The following is a 24,523-nucleotide window of genomic DNA, read 5'->3' on the forward strand; positions in this document are numbered from 1 at the left end:
CTCCTGTAGCAATCCTGATTAATTAAGTGTAAAATCTGAATCTCAAATCCATCAAATATTGAAATCAACAAGATTTGACAATCAAATCTGCCGAAATACACCATGTTTAATTGTAATTATTGGATGGAATTAGAAAAGTTTATAAAATAATAAGGATGCAGTTTGTTAACATATTGTTTCCCTGTACAAATAATATCGTAAACAAACAAGAGTCAAATCCTTTTTTACACAACTAGCATAAACACCATGTGTGGTTGGTTGAATGGATATTCTGTGTGATAAAGTTTAACCCTGAAAGAAACTTCGGCACACTTTCGAGACAAGAATGCAGTACCTTAGGATCAGAAGCATTTCATAAACAATTACATTAGACTCATTGTAGTTGAATGGATTTTAGCCTAAGTTGATATGAACGTTGTATGAAATAAATAATTACACAACAGATCACATTTTGTTATGTTTTGTGTCTAGCAGTGGCGTATATAGAAAAATATTTTTGGGGGGGCTGAAATACGGGGGTGTGGGTGGTATGGAATACCCCCCAGTAGAAGGGGGGTCCGGGGGTCCTCCCCCGGGAAAATTTTTGCCAATTTAAGTCTTAAAAAACACAGGTTTAAGGTTTTTGGCATGTATAAACGCTAAAATGGAAAGAATGAAAAATCACTCTTTCGGAGAGATTTTTTAAGTTTTTCATGGCGAGTTTCCTTCTTTTCGAGCAGGTTTCACTTTTCCATTTTAGCGTTATTATGTTTATATAGAAGGACCTGTATCCTTTGTATATTATTTTTGTATAAAATTAAAATTCAAAACTTAAGTGTCTGCTATTTGGTAGTTTTCAGTTGTTAAAATAGAAAAATAATAGAGGCTATAAAGTCCTATTTTTAGAATCTTTGGTTTAAAATAGTTGTTATACAAAGAAATATATTGTCCTACGTATCTAAAACACAACACACCACAATATTATAAGTTTGAAATTAATAAATGTTGACTATATAACTATATTTATTTTAGCAATTGAATTGTTATTTTAGTTTTTTTTTAATTTTACCTTAATGAAATCAGAAATAGTAATTTCAGTATGCACACAATTCAAATATTTATATCGTTAAAAAACTAAAATCTCAAACAGCCTTCCAAGCTACAATAACCAGTTATTGTAGGCCTACTTTATGAACTGTTACAAGGGAAGAAAATGAAATATAGCTAAAAGTATTCATGAAACACTGTTTATTGTCATTTTACAAAACAAAATCCAAATTTCTAGACTTCAGTGAAAATTGTTTTAAAAACTTCCTCATCAGTTATGGTAATGTCTCTATGAATAGATAAAAGTGCAAGACCATTCAACCTGTTTTCCCGAAGTTGTGTTTCTCAGATACGTTTTAAGTCTTCGGAGAGATGAAAAGCTCCTTTCTGCAGAAGCCACTGAAACGGGTAAAACCGCTAAACAATTTCAAAATATTAAACATGTTTGGGAAATAGTCCTTTATCACATTTTTCAAGAGCAGAAAATTGCAGTTTTTGGCAAACTTTCTTTTTCTTCACGATTCCACTTTTGTTTCCACAGTAGAAATTCACTTCGTACCTCATCTCTGAAAGATAGATCTTTTTCATAAAACGTCAGGGCAGGTTCCAGGGATGAAAATTCCGTTTTAATGCAGTGCTCAGGAAGAACATTTCTGTAGTGAGTCGATTACTTCCCTGTGGTTTTTAAAAACGCTCCTGAAGTGAACAGCAGAAATCGTCAAGGTATGGTATATTACACTACACGCCGGTAGTATTCTTCCACGTTTGTATAAGGAGTATTGCAGCGATTAGTTTGCTTGCGACATGTACGGGGGGTTTCCTCTTTGATACCTAATTTGTCAGTGCTTACTTTTAGCTCACTGAACAAAAGCCTGGAATGTCTCTTCTGCTTTGCTTCGCCTTTCCTTTTACTAGTTCCAATACATTGGAAATCTGTTTTTGTTGGCTTGAGCAAGATCTATATCTTTCTTTTGGAGCATCTCCTGAAAGGCGGATAGTCAAAGAAAGCAAAGTTGTTCAAAGTAAAAAGACATGCAACAAACTGAAAACTGGTCACGGAGGCATTAGTGTGTGTGGCTTTTTACAGAAGCTTCTGCAGTCGATTCTTCTTCAATAGTTGATAGAGCGGTAATTATAGGCTCCAAAGCTTCTTTAAACATTATAACTGAATCGTGGCGTTGCACCCAGCGAGTCTCACACAGACATATAAGTTTTTTTTCTTTTCATCTCAGGGCAGCATTCAGAAATACTTGACTTAAGTATCGCAGTTCTCTTAGCTGACTTGTGAAAGAAACTACACACCTCACTGATGACACCCATACAATTCCTTATCATAGGGATTTTTGATGCATCAGATAGACATAAGTTAAGAGAGTGAGAGGAACAATGTGTGTATATTGCTGAGGGTACTTTTTCACTTATGTATGCTTGTACCCCTCTGAACTGGCCACTCATGACAGAAGCCCCATCATATCCTTGACCATGTAAATTGTTTAAATCAAGTCCAAGACTGGTTAGACTTGACATTAATGTATTGGCTAAACCTTGACCTGTTACATCATACACGGGTACAAAAGCCAGAAAAATCTTCCCTAATTTTAAACAATTCCTCGTCAACTTATCGGACACAAGAGGGAAAATTGTTCAATTTGGCTAATGTCTGTTGTCTCATCTGCTAATACTGAATAAAATACAGATTTTCTCACGTTGGATACAATTTTTGACTGTATTGGGAACCAAAAATACCTATAATTTCATTTTTGGATAACAGAACTAGTATACATAGTTTTGCCACCACCAGTTTTCTAGCTGTGTTTTAAGATTATTGTCCCCGTAATTAGCCCTGTACCTTAATAAAGAGCGAAAATTACCATCATTTTGTATAGGCTCGTCCAAGATCCACTCTTCCACCATCACGAAGCCCTCTAAGAGCAATTTGTTGCCTTCCACAAAATCTAATTGTCTGGATTATCGGTATAATTCTATTTTTGTTTTCCTGAACATTCATTATTCTCTGCATGTTGATACTGTTTATCACACTTTCTGTTTTTCCATGTACTAAGGATTTTACGTCTTCAGCCATTAACATTGCAGTTTTATGATATTGTTTATTTTCATGTTGCATGAAAAACCTCCCTAGCTTTCTTAAGCTTTGTAGTAAGTGGTTTTGATACTAATACTCCTAAACTCTGATGGTTTTCCTTTCCCACCTGTGTTGTGTGAGAAAAAAACACAATATTTACACAGGGCCCCTTCCTTTTGCTTCCGAATAAGCTAACCATTTGAAGTCTTCCAACCACTTATATTGAAAACTTCTGTTATTTTCAACTTTAGGAAATTCGTAAACTACGTTGAGGCTTCCAACAGTTCTCAATAATTGAAAATTTTCTCTTCATTTTGAAGTGAAAAGGAAGTTGAGGAGCAGTAATGACCAATATCATTGATTATTGTGAACTAACAATGTGTGATTACTCTCGTTAAGGTTATGTTCAATTTCACCTGTGTGATCCTTGATCTCAACAACGCTGCCAGTTGATGTAGCACAAGTGGAGGGACTCGGTGTTATTTCAAAACGATGTCTGCTCGTTCGATCTCAGACGAAACACGTTTTTTTCTTCACGAAAAAAGCTTGAATCGAAACTCTGTCTCTTCATTTAAATGTTTAATGTTAGCCTATGTACTTCACACGTAAACTGTCAACTATAAAGTAATCAGATCATGTTTTAAAAAACGCGACAACAAAAACATATCACTTGATAAACAGTCACTACAATCACAGCACATATGCATACAGCACTTAAAATGTCACCACGGGTGATACGCACTAGACAACAGCAGACAATGGCGTGGTAGTGCGGAATGAGGTCAGGTGTGGTGGGGAGTGGGTGGGGGTTGGTAGGAGGAGGAGGGTTGCTAGGCAGCGGGGCCGCGGCGACACGTCATCGTCATATACGCATGCCTGGCGCTGGCACTTACACGAGCGGCCGACGCGACAGTCAGGAGCGTCAGGCTACCTCGCACTCTTTACAGTTGCAACGCTTATTTGCATGCTTACAAAATATTAGTAATTTCAACCTCTGAAAAAAATTAAATATTGAATATTGTTAGGTATCATAATGTATTCTTAAAATTCCACTATAAACTATAATACTAATGTAGTCGAAAGTATAGAAGCACAGCTTATTGAAAATAAAAATAAATTATCGTATATAAGTTATAATATTTTTTTTGTGTTTTCAAATTTCGGGGGGGGCTCGAGCCCCCTGAGCCCCCCCCTTATATACGCCCTTGGTGTCTAGATTGTCTTTAGTGGATATTTTCAACAGCTTTTTTTTAATTAATCAAATTTGTTGGAAGAATTTTATGTATTCCCTCTATCAAATTAAGAGTTTTTATATTACAGAAGACAACATGGAGTGATCCTTGAATCAAACTTGAAGGACATGTGGATTGTCAACCAGAAGATTGTATATGAGAAACTGAATGTTGCTACTGCAGTGTTTTGGCGAGCCATGGCTGAGTTTGTCAGACCAACAGATGAAGACGATAAGTTTGAACATATCTTTGAGCAGGTTCTCCCAGACCTCACGCCCTTCTGTAAATACATTCGGGAGTAAGTAGAGTAGTGGATAGTACATACATGTTTTCTATTTCTTAATTGCCATGTCGGGTAAACTTAATTTAATTGGCTAAATCAGTACTTACTGAGTGCAAATGATATATGTGCTCTTAATATTAACTAACATATATTCGTAATTTTTTGCATTTTTTTTTATAAATGCTCTTTCTTTCAAAGTAGTAATTTAAATGGAATAATATCCTTGATTAATTATATCTTATAAACATTTTGTAAGAAACTGCAATTTGACAATCAATTCTGAACTCTAGGGCGTCTGTTTTGAAAGCAGCAAAAATTTCATTTTTTAACTTTCTATCCGTGTCATGATTATGTTATTCAACTATTTGGAGATTGAATTTTAAGGATTATTTCAGGTTACAGAGTGACTTCCTGTTCTGACATCCACACAAATTCTTAAATGACATCCAATGAGACAAAGAAGTTAAAATCGCCTTTGGCTGGTGAATGAATGGAATTTGGTGATTAATTCCAAATTTTAGTAGTCCACCAATTTAGACAAACTGGAATCCTTTTGGTTCTGTGACATTGTGGAACTTTCTAGTTTGTCATTGCTCGTTGGAACAAAGATTGTGTAGAAACTTTCTATAGAAACCATTGAATCCTAGACAGTAATAAGGAAACCTTGTAATTCATTATACTTGTCCTAACTCTTTCAGTTATTTAAGAACATAAACAAAAATTGGGGAACATATCAAGTCACGATTTGCATCAAAACAATTTTTCCTAAAATTATAAACCAGTTCGTTACAGGTATTATTTCCCTGAAGAGGCTAGTGATGAACTGCCTGAAGAGAAGGAACCACAGAATGGAGAAGACTCTCCAAATACCAGTAGGCCGGGAGAGGAGACACAACAAAAGAACACCACCACGCATGTGCCAGATGAGACTGTGTTGATCCAGCTGCTGGAAATGTGCAAGGTGTATGACCTCTCAGACGAGATGGGCAGGTAGGTCAGTAGTTGGTGTGAATAATGAGTTTAGCTCCAGTTCACCTTCCATGACACTGTCACAGACTTAACTTCTGGAAACTGGAGTCATGTTTATCTGAACAGATTAAAAAAAACATTAGCAATAAATAAATTCAAAGTCAACTCTTTACATCTTTTCTACATCAGAGATACCTGACTACAATATACAGGGTGTAAATTATGTCTGGAAACACCCAAATATATCCTTTAATAATTTAAATATAAATTTGAAACCTCTTACAATCGTGATAGAGATTGGGCATCTACTTTTTGGAACAATGTTTTGTTATGTCACACCAACGGGGGACGTCCTGCCGAGGGTATCGTGAATATTCTTAATGGAAGCCTATACCTTGTGATACATAATTTTAAAGGTAATAGCTTACTGAATTGAATGCCACAAACCGCATCTCAAAGGAATTATTCTATCAGAAAATAGAGCATTTTTAGTATTGAAAATTTACTGATGTTCAACAATGTAATTTTAACATGGTTCTTGCCACAAAATGTGTTACACTAATTTTTTAGCATTTTTTTAAATGTTCAATTAAAATTAAAATAAACAATTTATTTTTAAGCTGGTTTCATTAGTACAAAATTTACCAGTTTTTTATTACAATGAATAAAACTTATGAGTCACTTTCTCTGATTACTTATGAATCTGTACTTGGTGTTTTCCAGTCAGCAGGAAGGTTTAAAAGAGACAAAGGTCACTAGCCTATGAGAAACATTATTGTGTTATTAATCATCTGGTCTACAGGTTTCAGTTTGTTGAGCATTGGAGCTTTCACTAGACAGGTCTAAGCTTGGGAATTACAAATGGGACAAAGGTCATATCATTCCTGTCGAGTTAATCAGTGTCTCTGAAGCATTGCTGTCAACAAGTTATCTAATTACAGTAGTTCAGTTTTTATTTGGCATTTTAATGGAATTGTCTGAAAGAGAACGAATTACTCTGTTGATGATGCGAGGATATGGCGATCGTCAAAGATCTTATCGGGAAGTTTGTAATTTTGTTTAATGACACTTTCCCAGAAAGGAATCCATAAGTGTTTCAACAATATCAAAAAACTATTGAGCGTTTTTGAAATGACAGGGAGTGTACGTAATCGGCCAAAGTCGGGTAGGATACAATCTGCAACAGATGAAGAACATGCACTAGATGTTTTGCAAACATTTATTGAAGACCCACATACATCGCTTCAGAAAAGCTGCACAGCAACATGATATGCACCCTATGTCTGTGAGTAAGATTTTGAAAATTAATAAATACAAACCATTTAAAGTTCATTTAGTCCAACAGTTAAGTGAGGATGATTACGACAGAAGAGTTGAGTTTTGTGAACTTGTGATGCGCAAATGTGATGACAATAGAGATTTTCTGACCAACATACTATTTTCTGATGAGGGCAACTTTTTTCCTAAATGGCAATGTTAACAGGCACAATTGCCGTTACTGGGCTAGTGAAAACCCACATTGGATTACTGAGTCCCATTCCACAGCAACCACAAAAACTGAACGTATGGTGTGGAATTTTAGGTAACAAAATTGTTGGACCCTTTTTTCATCAATGGAAATTTAAATGCCGAACTTTACTACAATATGCTCCAAAATGAAATAATCCCAGCTATTCAAATTGCATCAGGAGAATACTTTGATAATGTATGGTTTCAGCAGGATGGTGCTCCACCCCATTATGGGAGACAGGTAAGAGAGTATTTGGATTTAAGGTTTCCTCATAAATGGATTGGCCCGAAGAGGAGAAATCGAATGGCCTCCAAGATCTCCGGATTTGTCACCAATCGATTATTTCCTATGGGGTCATTTAAAATCCAATGTTTATAGAAGAAAGCCTCATAATTTGGAAGACCTAAGAAACAGGATTATAGAGGGAGATTGCTTTGATAACTGAAGAAATGTTAGGCAACTCTGTCGAATCATTTTTACACAAGATTGGCTCATTGTCAAACCGTAGAAGGAACACAGTTCGAACAATTGCTTTGACACCAAATGCAGGTAAAACGTTTGTTGTAAGACTTTTCTAACAGCATACATTATTTTTTATTTGTAATAAGAAATCAATAACATAAGTATTTCCATAATTGTACTGTAATAAAAACTGGCAAATTTGTGCTAATAGAACCAGCTTAAAATGAAATTTTTGTTTTATTTAATTGAACATTTAAAAAAATGCTAAAAAATTAGTGTAACACATTTTGTGGCAAGAACCATGTTAAAAATTACATTGTTGAACATCAGTAAAATTTTTCAATACTAAAAAATGCTCTATTTTCTGATAGAATAATTCCCTTGAGATGCGGTTTGTGGCATTCAATTCAGTAAGCTATTACCTTTAAAATTATGTATCACAAGGTATAGGCTTCCATTAAGAATATTCACGATACCCTCGGCAGGACGTCCCCCGTTGGTGTGACATAACAAAACATTGTTCCAAAAAGTAGATGCCCAATCTCTATCACGATTGTAAGAGGTTTCAAATTTATATTTAAATTATTAAAGGATATATTTGGGTGTTTCCAGACATAATATACACCCTGTATAGTGTAAACTAGAAGAGATATTCTCATTGTCTCATCAGATGTACAGTTGAGTGGAATATGATATTTTAGACACAATATCTAAGCATGGTGGATAAACGTACCTTTCTAAAGTAGCTATGATGAGAAACATTGATTTAGTGCTGCACTAAGAGGAAGGTGAAATGGAGCTAAACTCAACATTAACATTGAATCAACCCTTTCCACTATAGCTAAGCTACATTCAGTGATTAGTGTTGGTAGAACATTAATGCATTAACCTTGTACGATTGTTCATTTTTTATAATCTCTGCTAAAATATACAGATTTAAACTCTTATTTAATTTTTCTGTTAACCCTTTGGATGCCAGCCCATTTTCCAAAAGTACTACCCAGAAACGCCAAGGGCATTTACAGCAGTTTTGCAAGCTTTCACTAAATGTATCATAACTTTTTTATTTATTAACAGATATTGATGATTTTTTTACCATTATTTTGCTTATGAAATTCCCTTGTTCTGTTGGTAAATTTTAGTTGCATAAATGTAATTTAAACTTATAAAAAAGTTAAAAATTAAGAAAAAAAAATTAAAATTTCCAAAAAAACATTTTTTTTTTAGCACAAATAAGTGGTTTAAAAGAAAATGTATGCTGATTTCCTGTTATATCCTAGTAAACTATATCTAACCCTTAACCTAATTACAAAATTTCAAAAGCCTACCATATATAGAAGTCCAGTTATGATTTTTTCACTAAATGTAACACGGGCACAGTTTTTGTAATTTGCATGGACGTTGTATGTAATGTTACACTATATTCACAAATCAATATTTGACACTATACAAATCGGTACTTTGGGATTATACCAACCACACCACTATGAAGAACACAAAAATATAAATTTATAGATATATTATAAACAAACATTGTAGAACGAAAAAACAACTTTTTAATTACAAAATTACAAACTTACAAAGATTATCAATTGTTAATGAGGTCAGATTCGCTTAAACTTTTTTCAATGAATTTAGAACATTATAAAACGATGTATTTGAGTAACAAAACTAACATTCCATCAATCAACAAGCATTTCCAGGTATTGTGATCGGTATTGTGGTCGCTGTTATCTTATCTTTCTCGAGAATCCCGATTACGGCAGGCCGCGCGGCAACACATGATTATTTAAGTTTTTTGCACGGTACATAATTGCCTTTCCGTTACGATTCAATTTATATTTCTGATCAGCCCCTCTAGAATTATATTTACTGATAGATACTATCTCGAGGGATGTTTTTTTTCTTTCGTTGACATCAGCGCGAGCTTCAGAAGCACCTTCGGCCGGAGGCACTCGCATTTTGGGTGGCGGAGTTTGATCAAGAATAATGACAAGTTTTGTGTGTTTTTTTTTCAATAAAGAGTTTAGTTTTTGTTTGGTAATGTTTGTTTTTGTTGAATTTTGGTGTTTGGAGAAATGTAGGGGTAAAATACGAAAGTACAACAAAGCGAATGGGCGGCGAGACTCTGCAATCACGTTATCTACTACACCGCTCGACTTTGACCTCTGTCTGAGGATGGGGAGGGGTTTGCGATAAGACAATTCCTGTTTTTATACTGACGAAATATTGTTCTACGCTAATCTAGTAATCAGTAGAAGCTAAATGTCAACTGTCTGAGGATGGGGAGGGGTTTGCGATAAGACAATTCCTGTTTTATATCGACGAAATATTGTTCTAACGCTAATCTATTAATCAGCTAAATGACAAATAACGATTCATGTCTGGGTGTGGTCTGTATAATACCAAAGTACCAATGAATCTAATAAAAGGGGCATAGTAAAAATGCCCTAACAACAAAAGTAATGAGAGAATTACAAACGTAAACAACGCATAGCAACACTAACGTAACCTCAATCTCGACCAAACAATTCAACAGCTGCGAAGCTCAAATACGACCAAACAAACAGTCCATAAACGAATTAACTACTTTGTGGTTGCGAAGCAACTAATCGACTATCGATTAGTCAAAATTTCGCGGCAATAAGATGAACTGTAAGAAAATTACAGGTGAAAAACGTGACGTACCTATATTACGGCCGTTGGCGATTTTCAGTTGAGTAGCCGACGGCCGTAATACCGGTACGTTGGCATCCAAAGGGTTAATCATGATTAATATAAAAGATCAAATTTTCCAAATTGTAAACATTTATTCATTTATTATAGTTTTAAATATCGTTGGTTTGTAGTAGCAAAATTGGACAAAGTGTGTTAAATTCTACCTTATTGCAGAATTGTTCATTTCTGCACTATTTATTGTTGAAGCTATAATGATGTTTGCAGGAGTTCCTTGCAGCAGCTCTGCGTGGACTTGCTGCAAAGTGATAGAGTGACTCTGCAGAGTGTCGTAGTACTGGCTAGTCTGCTGGATCACATTATTCCTGACGTGAATACCAAGCTGAATGTTATGGCTGAGATCATTACAGATCTCCGGGAACCCCTTCAGGCACTTGACTCCTCCGTCTATGTCCCTAATTTGCTATTGCTGGAAGCTGAGGAAAAAGTAACTAATTTGTCATTCATTTTGTTTTTATCTTTGTTAAATATTTTGTGGATGCATATTGAGTTATGTTCCAAATGTTCAAACTAAATATTGACTGATTTATTTGGTTATAACTAAATTATTGTAATATATAGGGCTGAACAGCTATTAATTCTATATATTAAGTTCTGATAACTTACAAACAAACCATAGACCAATGTACATATGCCAATTAAAATTTGATTACAGTAATGCATATTCTTGTCTGGAATCCACAGAGCAAGGATAAAATTTTGAAATTTATTTAAAAATCAAAACAGTTAAAAGTAAATTGCAATAGTGATTTCAATTTGTTGAGCTTAATACATTCCTAGACAACATTTATTTAGAGTTACTAAAAACATCATTTCAATCAAAATTTCAGTTCAGGAACCCGATTAGTTTTAAATGGATCTGTGTTAATGAGTAAAAGGAGATAACAACATTTAACTCACTGGCAAAAAAATTATATAATTAGGTTTATGAATAACAAGTATACTAAAATAAATTTCTTTTCAATAATAAATAATATTTTAATTTTCTAACTATTTAAATAATATAAAACTAGTTGTAGTTAGTAATAACAACTCTTTTCCAATGTACGAGGTCATATTTCAACCTCCGATCTTGCACCATGGCGGCCAAACATGTCGCAGACCGCAAAAATTACTAATGTCAGTCACAGGAATCGAACCCGTGACTCCTAAGGCTTATTCCTGCATCTGAGAGTAGCGCTTAGACCACACAGCCATCCTGCTTGACTTCAATGTGCAGAAACCTCTTAGGTGCTGTTCGAGCCAACTGGATTCCATACCAGTTTTAGGATTAAAACAAAGAAATAAAATTGTTAAACTATATTAGTGCAAATAAACAAATACTTTTATTAATGAGCAAATAAATCATGGTGCATACCAATCAGATCAATAAATGCTGTATACATAAAGTCTATAATAAAACCTAAAATAGTACTTTTGAAAAACTCAATAAACATACTTCCTGTCTATTACAAATTTTAAAATATTAGAAATAATGTAAAAAATAACTTGTTAAACATACAAATACAATAATGAAAATAATTTTATTTAAAATAATTACAGATTTATTTTTGTATGAATTTACTTCAGTACCGAAATTCAGCTAGCTTAAAACCACATTATGACTAAGTCAGATGTCTTCTTGACTTTTGGTGTAATCAAGCAGACATTCAGTGTAATTTAGAGTTGCACTATACGTATCTTTTCAGTTAGCTATCAGCCCCTCCTCCCCCTTCATCACTTTCACTCTTGCCCTCTCAACTGCAAGACGAAGGTCTGAGACAGTATCTGTTTATTACAGAGGATTTTGAATAGTCCTATATTCAAATCACATTCAAACCATTCTTTAATTTTTACTTTTGAAGTCTTCTCCACCAGAAATAATTTAAATGAGAAAGGCTTGTTCGGCTAATCATACGTTGTCATGAAAAACCCAGTAAAATCATCATCTTCGACATCAGGAAATATTTCTTACCAAGATTTAGCCAGATGATGGCTTAACTTTGTTCTATGATGCAACACACCCACAAATTGCTTCCAGAATATTGAAATCTTAAAATATTTGGGATCACTGTCTTCATCAATTAAATATTTTTACACAGCAGTATAATAGTTTCTCTTTACAAGTGTCAGTGTAATCTGGTCAATTGGTTGAGTTATGGCTGTCAAGTTTTATAAGCAAATACTTAAAGTAAATGAAAAATGTCAATATTTTGTTTATTTTCAATTTTTCTTCCATTTTTTTTAATTAAACTACATATTTTTTATTTAATTTCTTCAAAATAGACAAAAAACGAAAAAAATGAGCCGTCAGAAAACCTTTTTTGATATAACAAAATGTTTCAAAATGGTGATTGAAAATTATCAAAATTTTTTTTTCAAGTGAAATTTTATTATAACGGCTGAATATTTCTTAATGAAAAAAATACAGTATTTGTAGAATAGCACAAAGTATATTTGATCAAACTTTCAGCTCAATCGATCCATTTTTGTAAAAGAAAAAAATTAAAAACAATAAAACTGTTTTTTTTTATTTTTTTTTGAAATTTTTGAGGTTAGGGCAAAAATGATTACTACATAAGTTGTAGATTTTTTTATTTACAACAACTTTTTCATTTGACTTTTTTCAATAGGATGTATTGTTTAGTCACAAATTGCAAAAAACCATTTTCACCCCTAAAAACCACCCCTCCTATACCCCCTAATAGACGATTTTGGTTCAGAATGTTTTTTATTTATTTATTTATGATGTATTTGACTAAATTGTGCCATTAGTTTGCTGTAAGAAAACATTTATTTTTTCAATCAGGTAACACGACTGGACTATTTAATAAATAAATATTTATTTCCAACATTTACATTTACATGTTTAATATATCAGCTGCATGTGATGCAAGCCATTTCTGTAATTTTTAGTGACAATAAATTGTTGCACACTATTCAGATAGGGATTAAAGAATTGGGAGAGGCTGACATTCCATAACAATCCAGCAATCCAGACTCGCTACATTATAAATTTGCTCTAGTAAAAATTTAAGTTTGAAAAATATTGTTGAAACTCGGAGAATTGTGCAGCTGTTGCCTGATTTCTACTATATTCTTCTCATTGTGGCATTGTGTAAGTCATGTAAGCCAACTAAATGACATCAAAATTTCCCTCTAGTCAGAGATTTTCAGAAATAATGCTTTTTCTGCACATGTGTCTGTTACTAGGATTTTGCAATGTACATTCTTGGGTAAACCATCCAACATAGCCTTATCAAGATCCCTTATGTTGATTTATTTTCCTTATCCTCTTCTGGTTATCTGACTGATAAATCAGACATACTAACAAATTGAACTGGATAATTTATCTCTTCTTTAATGTCATACACTCTGTTGGTTCACCAATGCCATACTCTTATGACAATACTTTCAAGCACTCATGCTCATCAAGTTTATCAATGATTTCAAGTTTCTCTGGTATTTAAACCAAAAACATTTGAACGTTTTGTGACAGATATGATAAAAGTATCACTGGAAGACAATAACACTGTCACTTTAAAGATTGTGATATACAGTGCACTGAAATCAAATATGATCAAGTCATCGTGGGTAGTGCAAATGTGGGAAGGGAAGGAAGAGGCAACATTTCCCATATATTTTCGTTCATAGCTGAACAATAGCTGTTATCAGGAAATGATGGTTTTTTTTCAACAATTTGGGTAGCATGAACCAACTAAACATTGGTTTCAAAGAGCAATTGAAGAAAATGAGAGTTAATGTCAGGTAGTATTGCATGGTGTTACTTTATTAGTGCACAGAAACCACTTAACATACCACCAAATCAAAATCATCATATTTTAGGATTTCCTTCCTGTTTGTCAATAAATACAGGATTAATAAATTGTTAGTAATTAGCCTAGTACATCATATTAAAAAATTTTAAAATACTAGGAGAACTAAAAATATCTAGCATTCAAATAAGACGTTTTATCAAGGGCTGATATTTTTATGACAGTTGTGTTTCATGTTGTATTATTCTGGATTTGTTTTTCCTTTCCAATTTTGATGTGTCACTTTGGTAAACCCAAAACACAGTTGATCTGCCCAGACATTTTTGAATCGAATGTATATTTGATTTAGATGGAATAGTACATAGTAATAGGGTACCTTTATAGACATTTGTGTATTTCCTGGTTTGAAACTACATATTATAGACCTTAATATTTTCAGTCTGTTCAAACTTCATATAGTAATTTGGACAACATAACATAAATGTACCTTATCTTTATAGAAAAAAGAGTTGATGGAGAAAATCACTGAACTTACTACTGAAATGGAAATAGCAGAAGAATTGGGCGACTGTGAGAGGATTGAAGAGATCAAAGTTGCAAATGCTTCATTAAAAAAAGAGCTAACAATTATGAATACTGTTTCACCAAATGAGGTAAGTAGCTATTTTTTTCTTAAATTGCATATTATTTTATATATTTTCAGATTTAACTTATTTGGGTGACATATGACTGAGTTTGGATACTCTGTGTAATAATATTACTGTCTTGAGATGAATTGATTCTTAACTCATTTTTATACCATGCTCTGGTAAATCGGATCGTACTAGGCTATCCAATATATTGAACAGCTTACTATTTATTTGTATTCATTTAGACCATCCAGATGCTTATATGTTATATTAAAAACTCATTATTAATTGTGCTACACAGGATACTTTCATAGTCATTACGTTGTACATGTTTTTTAGCAAAAATACTTTGTGGTTTTTGCATTTTGGTTGTTTTGTTAGCAACATATAAGCTCTTACATATAAGTTTTTCATCCTGTTTGTCAATTAATAATACAGTATCCATACTATAAGCTCAATATTAAGGTCGAGTGTTATGGGGCTAACTCTACTCTCTTCTGTAATAAAGAAATTTTTCATTTTATTTTATAACTCCCACATTTTTTTATAGGTAAGACCTGTAAGTCTGTCATGCATTTTAGAAAACAACCCAATAACAAAATGAAGTAATTTGAAAGTATCTCATGTCTTGGAAATAAATACAAAAGTTTATTAAATTACCTGTATTTTTAAATTAAACATTTTCATACAAAATTACTTGTGTTTTGTAATTTATATTAAATCTTGCATTTCAGATTAAAAATGCCATGGCAAATTTAGCCACTTAGCAAAACAAAGATGGCATCAAAAGTATTATAAAGAACTAATTAATTTAAAGCCAATTGATTTGGTTGAAATATTTAACCCTCAGAATTAACTCTGCAGCATATATGAAGAAGTTCTGATCAATACCAGTCTGTTGAAATAATAGTTATGATAAATATTTTAACATAATATTCACTTTAACTATTATTCCAACAAACTTTATTGGTTAGAACTTCTTTATCTAAATTCTTCAGGGTTTGGACATTAGTTTGTTTGAAACTGCCACTCAGTTAAAAATTCTTTCTTTGTTAGAATATTGCAGATTTTTATTACTATGTTCTCTTTACTTTGTTAATATTTTTTAAAGTAATATTTCTTTAATTATTTATACAACTTAATTTTAGCTGTCTTAACTAATTAGTTGAGCGTAAATATGAAGTTTGATGTTAGTTCAGTTGTATAAACAAATCTAGGTTTGATAGACAAATTTATTTCATACTGCATTGTTAAATAGATTTGGTTATTTTATCTTTACAGCCCGGAAGAATGGTTAACAACGATCCAGATACACTGAAGAAGTGTCTGACAATTGTTGTAGAGATAATAAAGACAGGGAAAATCACCAAGATGGATCCCACACTGTACAGTCTAAACGAGAACTTTATTATCCCAACTCTTAACTTGAAGGTATTGATTGATACACCATAGATTTACGTTTAAAATAATGTACATTTAACATGTCATACTTATAGCCTTAACTGTCCTGATTATTGATACAGTTAATAGAGATTTGTGTAAGGCTTTAGTTTGCAAAGTTCTTTATGGCACATTAATGTGTGTAAAGCATTGTTGAACTATGGTGTATTTGTTTATGTTTTAAAATTTTCATCTGTTGGTAGTAACGTTATTGTATTAGTTACACAGGAGATGAATCATTCTTATGGACGAGGTGTGCTGGATGTGGGGGCGATTATTTTAGTTATTTCTGATGTCCAATGCTCAGGGTACACCATGTACCTTTGATTTTATTAGTTACACAGGAGATAAATCATTCTTACAGAAGAGTTGTGCTGGATGTCCGTGGGAATATTTCAGTCACTTCTGAGGTCCAATACTCAGGGTACACCATGTACCTTTGATTTTATTAGTTACACAGGAGATAAATCATTCTTACAGAAGAGTTGTGCTGGATGTCCGTGGGAATATTTCAGTCACTTCTGAGGTCCAATACTCAGGGTACACCATGTACCTTTGATTTTATTAGTTACACAGGAGATAAATCATTCTTACAGAAGAGTTGTGCTGGATGTCCGTAGGGATATTTCAGTCACTTCTGAGGTCCAATGCTCAGGGTACACCATGTACCTTTGATTTTATTAGTTACACAGGAGATAAATCATTCTTACGGAAGAGTTGTGCTGGATGTTTGTGGGAATATTTCAGTCACTTCTGAGGTCCAATGCTGGTGCCCAAATATAGATTGCCGTTCAGTGAACTAGAGTTCTGCTGTTGTTATTTGTAAATATGAAAACAAACTGATGTTTACAACTAATTAAAATTATCTGTTTGACAGGTCCAATATATCCAAGTTCTGCCAAATAAAAATGTTACTTAAATTGCTTTCTAAAATGTCGACCTAAATTTGATATTATTCAACACAATTTTGCATATTTAATTCTTTCAATTTACGATTATGAAGGAATTTGTAATTTAATTTTACCAATTGAATCTGCTTATGAACAATACTTCCTAAATAACAATTTAGGCAGTGAATTATTATACTGCCATGGGCACATAACAAAAATTATATCCAACATATAAAATGTTTTGGTGCATGTTAGGTTTGAATTTATACAAAAATAGGTTTGAATTTTGAAAGATTTGGAATCTTAAATTGGGTATATCGAACTTGAGTTCAAATCAAGTTTTTCTTTGTAGGTTCCATTGACACAAGTTATTAACTTGTTGAACAAAGTTTATTTTAAGTTAAATTGTATTAAATTATCTTTTGCTTTATTTATTTATTAACCCGTTCTGGTATCTGGTTTAGAACGTGATAACCTACCATGTTTCTTATTATACTCCCTACTTTTATCTGTTTATTCAGGATTCTTTCTTAGCATATACGACATTTTTCTTTTACTTATTATTCTTAGTCTAGTACAAATAATAATATCTTATATTACGTAATTGAATCATCAAGAATAATTTATTTGTTTAGTTGGATATAATTTTGTTTTATGTACAGGGTGACCACCGGGAACCGGACGTTTTTTAAATAAACATAAACCACTTATTTTTTAACATAAAACTTATTTTATTACATAGAAATGTTTGTACTTACATGCCATTTAAGAACAATGTTACTTATGGAATATAACGTCAAATAGATGGTGTCCATTTTTTTGAATGCAGGTTTCTAACCTTTTAAGAAAATCCGCATGTACACGTTCGAGAAGCTCTTGATCAATTGCTGCCACTTCGGTCTTGATTGCATCCTTTAGCTCTGCCAAGGTGCGAGGTTTGTTATTGTAGACTCGTGATTTGAGGTATCCCCACAAAAAAAAGTCACATGTCGTCAAGTCTGGTGACCTTGGGGGCCACTGGATGTCGCCAAAAACGGGAAATGACCCTTCCTGGAAACATCTGACGGACCACAGCCATTGACAAGCGAGCAGTATGCGGTGTGGCACCATCTTGTTGAAAATAAACGTGTTCATTTCTCTCTGGACCTCGTCTTCTCAGTTGTGGACGTAAGAAAATGTTCAGCATGTGAGTGTAACGTTCGGAGTTGACTGTTACTGAGGCTCCATTTTCACCTTAAAAAAAATATGGACCAATAATTCCAAAAGTGGCAACCGCACACCACACAGTTACACGTTCTGAATGGAGAGGTTTTTGGTGAATTATGCGAGGATTCTCGGTTGCCCAGTAACATAGATTTTGCTTGTTAACTTCTCCATTTAAATTAAAATGTGCCTCATCACTCATAATGATTATTGTGCTGTCATTATCTTCGAGCAACACTTGCATGTGAATGGCGAAGTCCTCTCGTTGAGCGTAATCTCTTTCCTTTAGGTTCTGAACAACACACATTTTATAGGGATGAAATTTTAAATCACTTTGCAAAATTTTCCGCACTGATTCACGCTTTAACATTAGTTAACTTGCATGTCTTCTTGCTAAACGACTTGGGCTCCGAATGAGGGCTAGTCTCACCCTCTCGACGTTTTCCGGCGTCCTTACGGTCTTCCTTGGGCCAGGAGATTTTTTCTTTAAAATAACTCCTGTCGTTCTCAGATTTTGAACCCACCTGAGAATAGTATTGCGGGTAGGAACCGTACCATGGCGTCCAAGGTTGAAATGAGTGCGAAAAAGCCGTTGTACCGTTGTAACAGACTCGCCATTTTGCACATACGCGTCGTATGCAAACATGCGATGCTCCACTGTCCACTGTTCCATGGCTACTGAAATGGCATTGTATAGCGAGGTCATTCACCACACTCTCCCCCTCTCCCATCTTGGCTGAGCGTGTACTAGCAATTCCAAAAACGTCCGGTTCCCGGTGGTCACCCTGTATAAGCCTCACCAGTTGGTCGCCAATTTATTATTAATTTTGTCTTTTGCTTTATTTATTTTATTAACCCGTTCTTTGCCCTTGCTTAACTAGCTATTGATATAAATAAATAAACGTTTGATTTATAATTATTATTGAGTTTATTTGTCACATGCATGAAACAGGGTTTCGTGAATTATACTGCCATGGGCACATAACAAAAATTATATCCAACATAAAATGTTTTGGTGCATGTTAGGTTTGAATTTATACAAAAATAGGTTTGAATTTTGAAAGATTTGGAATCTTAAATTGGGTATATCTAACTTGAGTTCAAATCAAGTTTTTCTTTGTATGTTCCATTGACACTTATTCATCTTCCAATCATCCTTGTCGATTTAGTGTAGATTTAATACTGGTAGTAGTAATCCTTGCAGATCTGAGAGTTCTGGTTGCCATCCAATATTCAAGTGTTCATCGTCTAGTAAATGTCTTTTCTGTTCTTGGATTCAAAAATCGAGATTCACCAATTTAATACAAATAATAAAAAGTATTACTGTATTTAATAATAACTCAAATGTTGATTTACTTTGATGAAAAAAAGGTTCTTCTCAGTCTCATATTAAGCCATCTTTCAAGAGAATAAAATTCCATTATTGTAAAGTCACCAGCTGATCTAAATTCACTTTATAACTCCAGGTGTTGTAAACTTACTTTGCGTAACAATCTCCTTGATATTAAGATTTAATGTATTTTGTGGTAGTATTTGGTCTAAAGAAATTACTTTATTTTATCTGATGATTCAATTTTACAATAGTTTATTTATTTATATCTTATATGTATGATAATTTGTTTTATGTTCTCTAAAATAGGTTGCTAGTTTATCTTAATTTTAAAATCTATTGATTTATAATGTTTATTGTAAGTTATCAAAATTGTATGGGGGTATGTTCTTCTTGTATGGATTCCTGTGTGTGTGTGTGTGTGTGTGTGTGTGTGCACGCGCGTGTGTGCGTGTGTGTGTGTGTGTGTGTGTGTGTGTTTGTGTTTACATATGTGGTATAAACTCCTATAGTTATTTATTAATCTTTTATAAACAAACATAAAATAATATGAACTATTAACTTTTCAAAACAAAACTGTAATAATTGTGTGGTTCTTACCATGATTGCGGCTATTGCTATTGCTATAATATATATAATATATGTAGTACATCATTCCTTAATAAATATATTATTATTCTTTATTGGATGTTATTATGAACAAATTATGTTTGTATAAAACATTTGTAAGATTGCACAAATATTGCTGTACTTAAATATTTGTAAGATCTTACATTGTTTTAATACAGTACATTGCATTATTGCCAATAAAGTGATGTTAAGTCGGATGATTGTTAATGTTTGAAAGCTCCAGATCCTCCTGAGGGGTTTTCTTCAAACACTAACCATCCTCTTTCCCTCCTTCGGGACATTACAAAATCTTTTCTTGAACAAATTAAATTCAAAATGTTCTTTAGAAAATCTGAGGTAAGTGACAGAAATTAAAAGAAAACAACATCTTTGCTTTATATACCTAGAAAATAATAGCTAAAAACCAACTTGAATATCACCAAGAACTAAAATGTAAAAATGAATTAATGTCTAATATTCCTGAACTAAGTTGAGAAATCAAATAGAAAATCTTATCCCTGCACAGCATCATATCTCACTGCTTCAGGGCTTAAAAGTTATTTTCCAAAAGGAAAATTCTGTATCCACAAATTATAGGGCAAATGTTCCCTAGCATCTCTAAGGTAAGTACACACATAGAAGACACGCTCCCTTTTATCTGCACTCATCATAGTCATAGTCATAGTCATAGTCATAGTCAAACTACTTTATTCTGTAATATGTACAAGGTACAAAGAATAGCGTCACTACAATGAAACTAAATACTAATATTAATTTTAAAAATATAAGTAAAAAAAAATACAATCGCAACATCTCAACAATTTATCTTCAATTCTTCTTTAAATGAATTAATTGGTTTTTGTATTGAAATATTCCTCAAAAGAATATAGAGACAAATTAGTTAAATAATCTTTGACTTCTTTTTTAAATTTTAACAGATTTGTTTCCATTATAAATTTTGTTGGTAAATTATGTAGATATCTAACACCTCTGTAATATGTTTTCTTTTTGTAAAATTCAAGATTGTGTTGATCGACATGTCTATTAAAACGGGTATTATATGTATGTTTATTGGTTTGTAGTATCGGATCAAAAAATTGTTTTACATAAATAAATTATTGATTCAAATATGTATAAACCATATACTGTCAGAATTCCAAGTTCAGAAAAAATATGTTTAACAGAATCTGTATATCTTAAATTTTTCATTATTCTCAAAGATTTTTTTTGTAGGACCAAAAGCCTATCTAAATTACTTATTGTTGTTGCTCCATAAATGCTTATTCCGTAAGCTAAATGTGAATGGATCAAAGAGAAATATATTAATTTAAGTGTATGTAAATTACTAATTTTTGCCATTTGTCGCAATGCATATAGACCAGTAGACATCTTCTTAGTAACATGATCTACATGTTTATCCCAAGCTAAATTTTTATCTATTATAAGTCCTAAAAACTTTGTGTGGTCTACTTGTTTGATGCTTCAGGACAGAGAAAACCTGGCCTCAAAAAGGAGGGCACCTGGTAATGAACATAATTTTAATTCATACTAAGAATCCTTGGGGTAAGTTCCGAACATTGGAGAAACCCCTATCTCTGTACTCTATTTTATTTCGCTGCTTCAAGGTGGAATACATTGAGGCACCAATGGCTTTTGGAATGGGGTATGTTTGCAATGGTGTATCAGTGTCCATGAAGATTATTTTGAAGACTATAAGTACTGACGAGATAGATAAATTATTTTATAACGATTAGTTTCAACAACATTGTGATGTCGAATGCTGTCCGACATACGAGTTGTAAGGGTTAATAATAATCATTCATTGTGTAAGTAAAAAGGCTCTTTAACCCATTACCTCCACAATAATTAGTGTATTGTTAAATCTTTTAATTTACTATTGATTTTTTTACAGGACGAAGAGCCAGGACAAATTGTTACAAACTTGACTCTTCGAGTCCTCAGTTCATTTTGTGTGTTGGATGCAGAATTGGCTAAAGAATACTTCTTCTTCTTTTGTTTCAAGGTGGGGGCAAATACACAATACTGTTGAATAAGCAAAGAGTTTTAGTTTCTAATGTACATGACCCAATACATGATAATTCTTTTATCAGACTAGTTTCTTGTAATTCTTATATACACTATTCTAGGAGCTTTGTGTCACAATCTATTTTAGGAGACATCTCTTTACTTGTTACAGATTACAAAAAATGATTTGTCAATAACAGCTCTCAAGTGTGTGTTTGACCTCTTACTTGTGTATGGATTGAGCTACTTCAACATACAGGATCCAGATGAAGGTGAGGAAAATATTAAACAAAGTAGTTTGAAAATGTCACCAATTCGATTTAATTTATACTACAGCAATAAATTTATCTGTCTGTGAATTGGTATTTGTTGGTATTTAGCAATAATGAATTATGCCTCTGCTGTTACTGTGTGTTCCACATCTAGAACTAATAAAAAGCAATTTTAAAATTATATTATTATTTGCATCTTTTTGGTGTTGTAATACTTTTTTTGGGTACATTAATCTCTGATGAAACCTGGTTATAGTTATTAACATTTTTCAAAATTGAAATAGGGTTAGACCAACTTTTATTGACCTTTCTGGATCAAATTATCAACTGGTACTAGTGTGATTGGTAGCTGTATATATACTGAGCTATACTCACTGTTGAAAGTTTTTAACTTTAAAACTTTTCATAAAAATTCTTTTTTCTAAAATTAATAAAATATCAGGTTGTATTTATTTCCTGGTATTGAGCAGTTTATTTTATGAAGTTTAGTTTGGGACTCGGAAGAAGAACCTATGTAATTTTGAATTTATACAATGCTGTATTACATGAACATCTGTCTTAATATAGAGATCTTCAAAATGCAAACAAAATCAATGTTGAAACATTATGAATCTGGAAATATGATGGGTGAAGTTTTAGAAACAGTGATCAGTGGTTTGGACACTAATACATGGAATGTAATGAATCATCTTATTGTCAACAACTAATTAGTTTGTTTTCTCAAAGATTTTTTTTATTTATCTCTAGCATTTTCTTTTTTTGAATTTCCTTGTGAAAAGTTGAGGAGTGGTATTAATGAATTGGTATCAGTTCATGTGAATAAGGTGGGAGACAACATTAGGGATCCAGAATCCTGTGACTAATTGTATCACGTTGGAAGGTTAAAAGTTCTATTTTCCAAGTAACAATTACTGCTACTGAATTAATATAAGTAATATCAAAAAAATACTATACAACTTTTTTGTAAGTCCTAAGATTTGCCTTTTCGGATTTATTTAACAGAATAGTATTTACCAATAAACCATGTGTGTGCTAGTATCACTCCAAGTTTCTGTTTCAGAGACCAATGAAGGTTCAGAAGAAACGGAACAGAAAAACCTGGTAGTGCTTCTCATGTCACTGCTTGAGTGTAAAGTGAGTATACTTCACAGTTACTTTTAGATGCTGCTTAAAATACAAGGTGTGTTCAGAAAGTAAGTTAAGTAATTCCATACTTAAATCTGACATCACCACATAATTATCCTTCATTTGACTAATAACATTGATTTGACAAGGTTGCTGGGTACTCAGGGATAACAAATGTCGCCAGAAGAAAAATGTATTTTGACTAGAAAAATAAGTTTTTATTTTTCAAAATCCCAAATCATTAAGTTCTGTTGTTTTTCCAAATTTTATTTACTTTTTGCAACAGTTTTTCGAATAATATTTTATTATTATGCTATCTTTATTTATTTTAAATTTATGTTACTCTTTTGAGACAGCTATAACGTGTTAAGGCTGAAATAGTTTATTGGCTTTATACTGTTTATATTACGGCTGTTGATTCATTGAGCCATTGATTCTGCATGAAGAATTAATATTTTTCCTGTGATGACTGAAATGTTTAAAAATGTTCTGGGACTATCCCAGACTCAGAAGAATATTACTACAGTATGCTAATTCAGTATTACTTTGTGGTGCGTATTCAAGTCAGATGACAAGAAGAGAGTAGCAGTGACAGGGTTGAGCAAGCTCCTGTTTTCTGGCAGAGTCAAATCTTCTAAGCTGGTTGTCAAGTTGATCATGCTGTGGTTTGACCCCAACTATGGTAAGTGTCCTACGACCAGCTCTCTTAGTTTTGAATAACTATAGAGCTTCAGAATTATATGTATATAAAGTTCATTAAAAATTATCCAAACATCATATCAATTTACTAAAATTGTAAAGAGCAGCAAAATGTTAAATTTTAATGGGCAGATAAATAAGAACTAAATTAAATCATTGCTCACATTACTTAAGAAGTTTTAGCTTACTTTGAAGAAAACAGAGGGAAACAAACAAACCTATTATATACACAGGAAGTATAAATT

The 24,523-nt window shown here is 32.8% G+C and overlaps 1 protein-coding gene across 1 annotated transcript in view; it reads left to right on the forward strand.

The window, feature by feature from the left end:
• The window catches only part of LOC124354686 (condensin complex subunit 3), an 85,899-nt gene that overhangs the window by 30,270 nt on the left and 31,106 nt on the right, over positions 1-24,523 (forward strand). The window contains exons 7-15 of the mRNA XM_046805323.1: positions 4,430-4,639; positions 5,417-5,614; positions 10,509-10,728; positions 14,557-14,709; positions 15,967-16,116; positions 22,070-22,180; positions 22,355-22,454; positions 23,515-23,588; positions 24,144-24,261. Coding sequence (XP_046661279.1) covers positions 4,430-4,639; positions 5,417-5,614; positions 10,509-10,728; positions 14,557-14,709; positions 15,967-16,116; positions 22,070-22,180; positions 22,355-22,454; positions 23,515-23,588; positions 24,144-24,261 — 1,334 coding nt within the window. The remainder of the gene's footprint in view (positions 1-4,429; positions 4,640-5,416; positions 5,615-10,508; positions 10,729-14,556; positions 14,710-15,966; positions 16,117-22,069; positions 22,181-22,354; positions 22,455-23,514; positions 23,589-24,143; positions 24,262-24,523) is intronic.

The sequence above is a fragment of the Homalodisca vitripennis genome, chromosome 2, assembly GCF_021130785.1.
Source record: "Homalodisca vitripennis isolate AUS2020 chromosome 2, UT_GWSS_2.1, whole genome shotgun sequence".
Classification (NCBI taxonomy): domain Eukaryota; kingdom Metazoa; phylum Arthropoda; class Insecta; order Hemiptera; family Cicadellidae; genus Homalodisca; species Homalodisca vitripennis.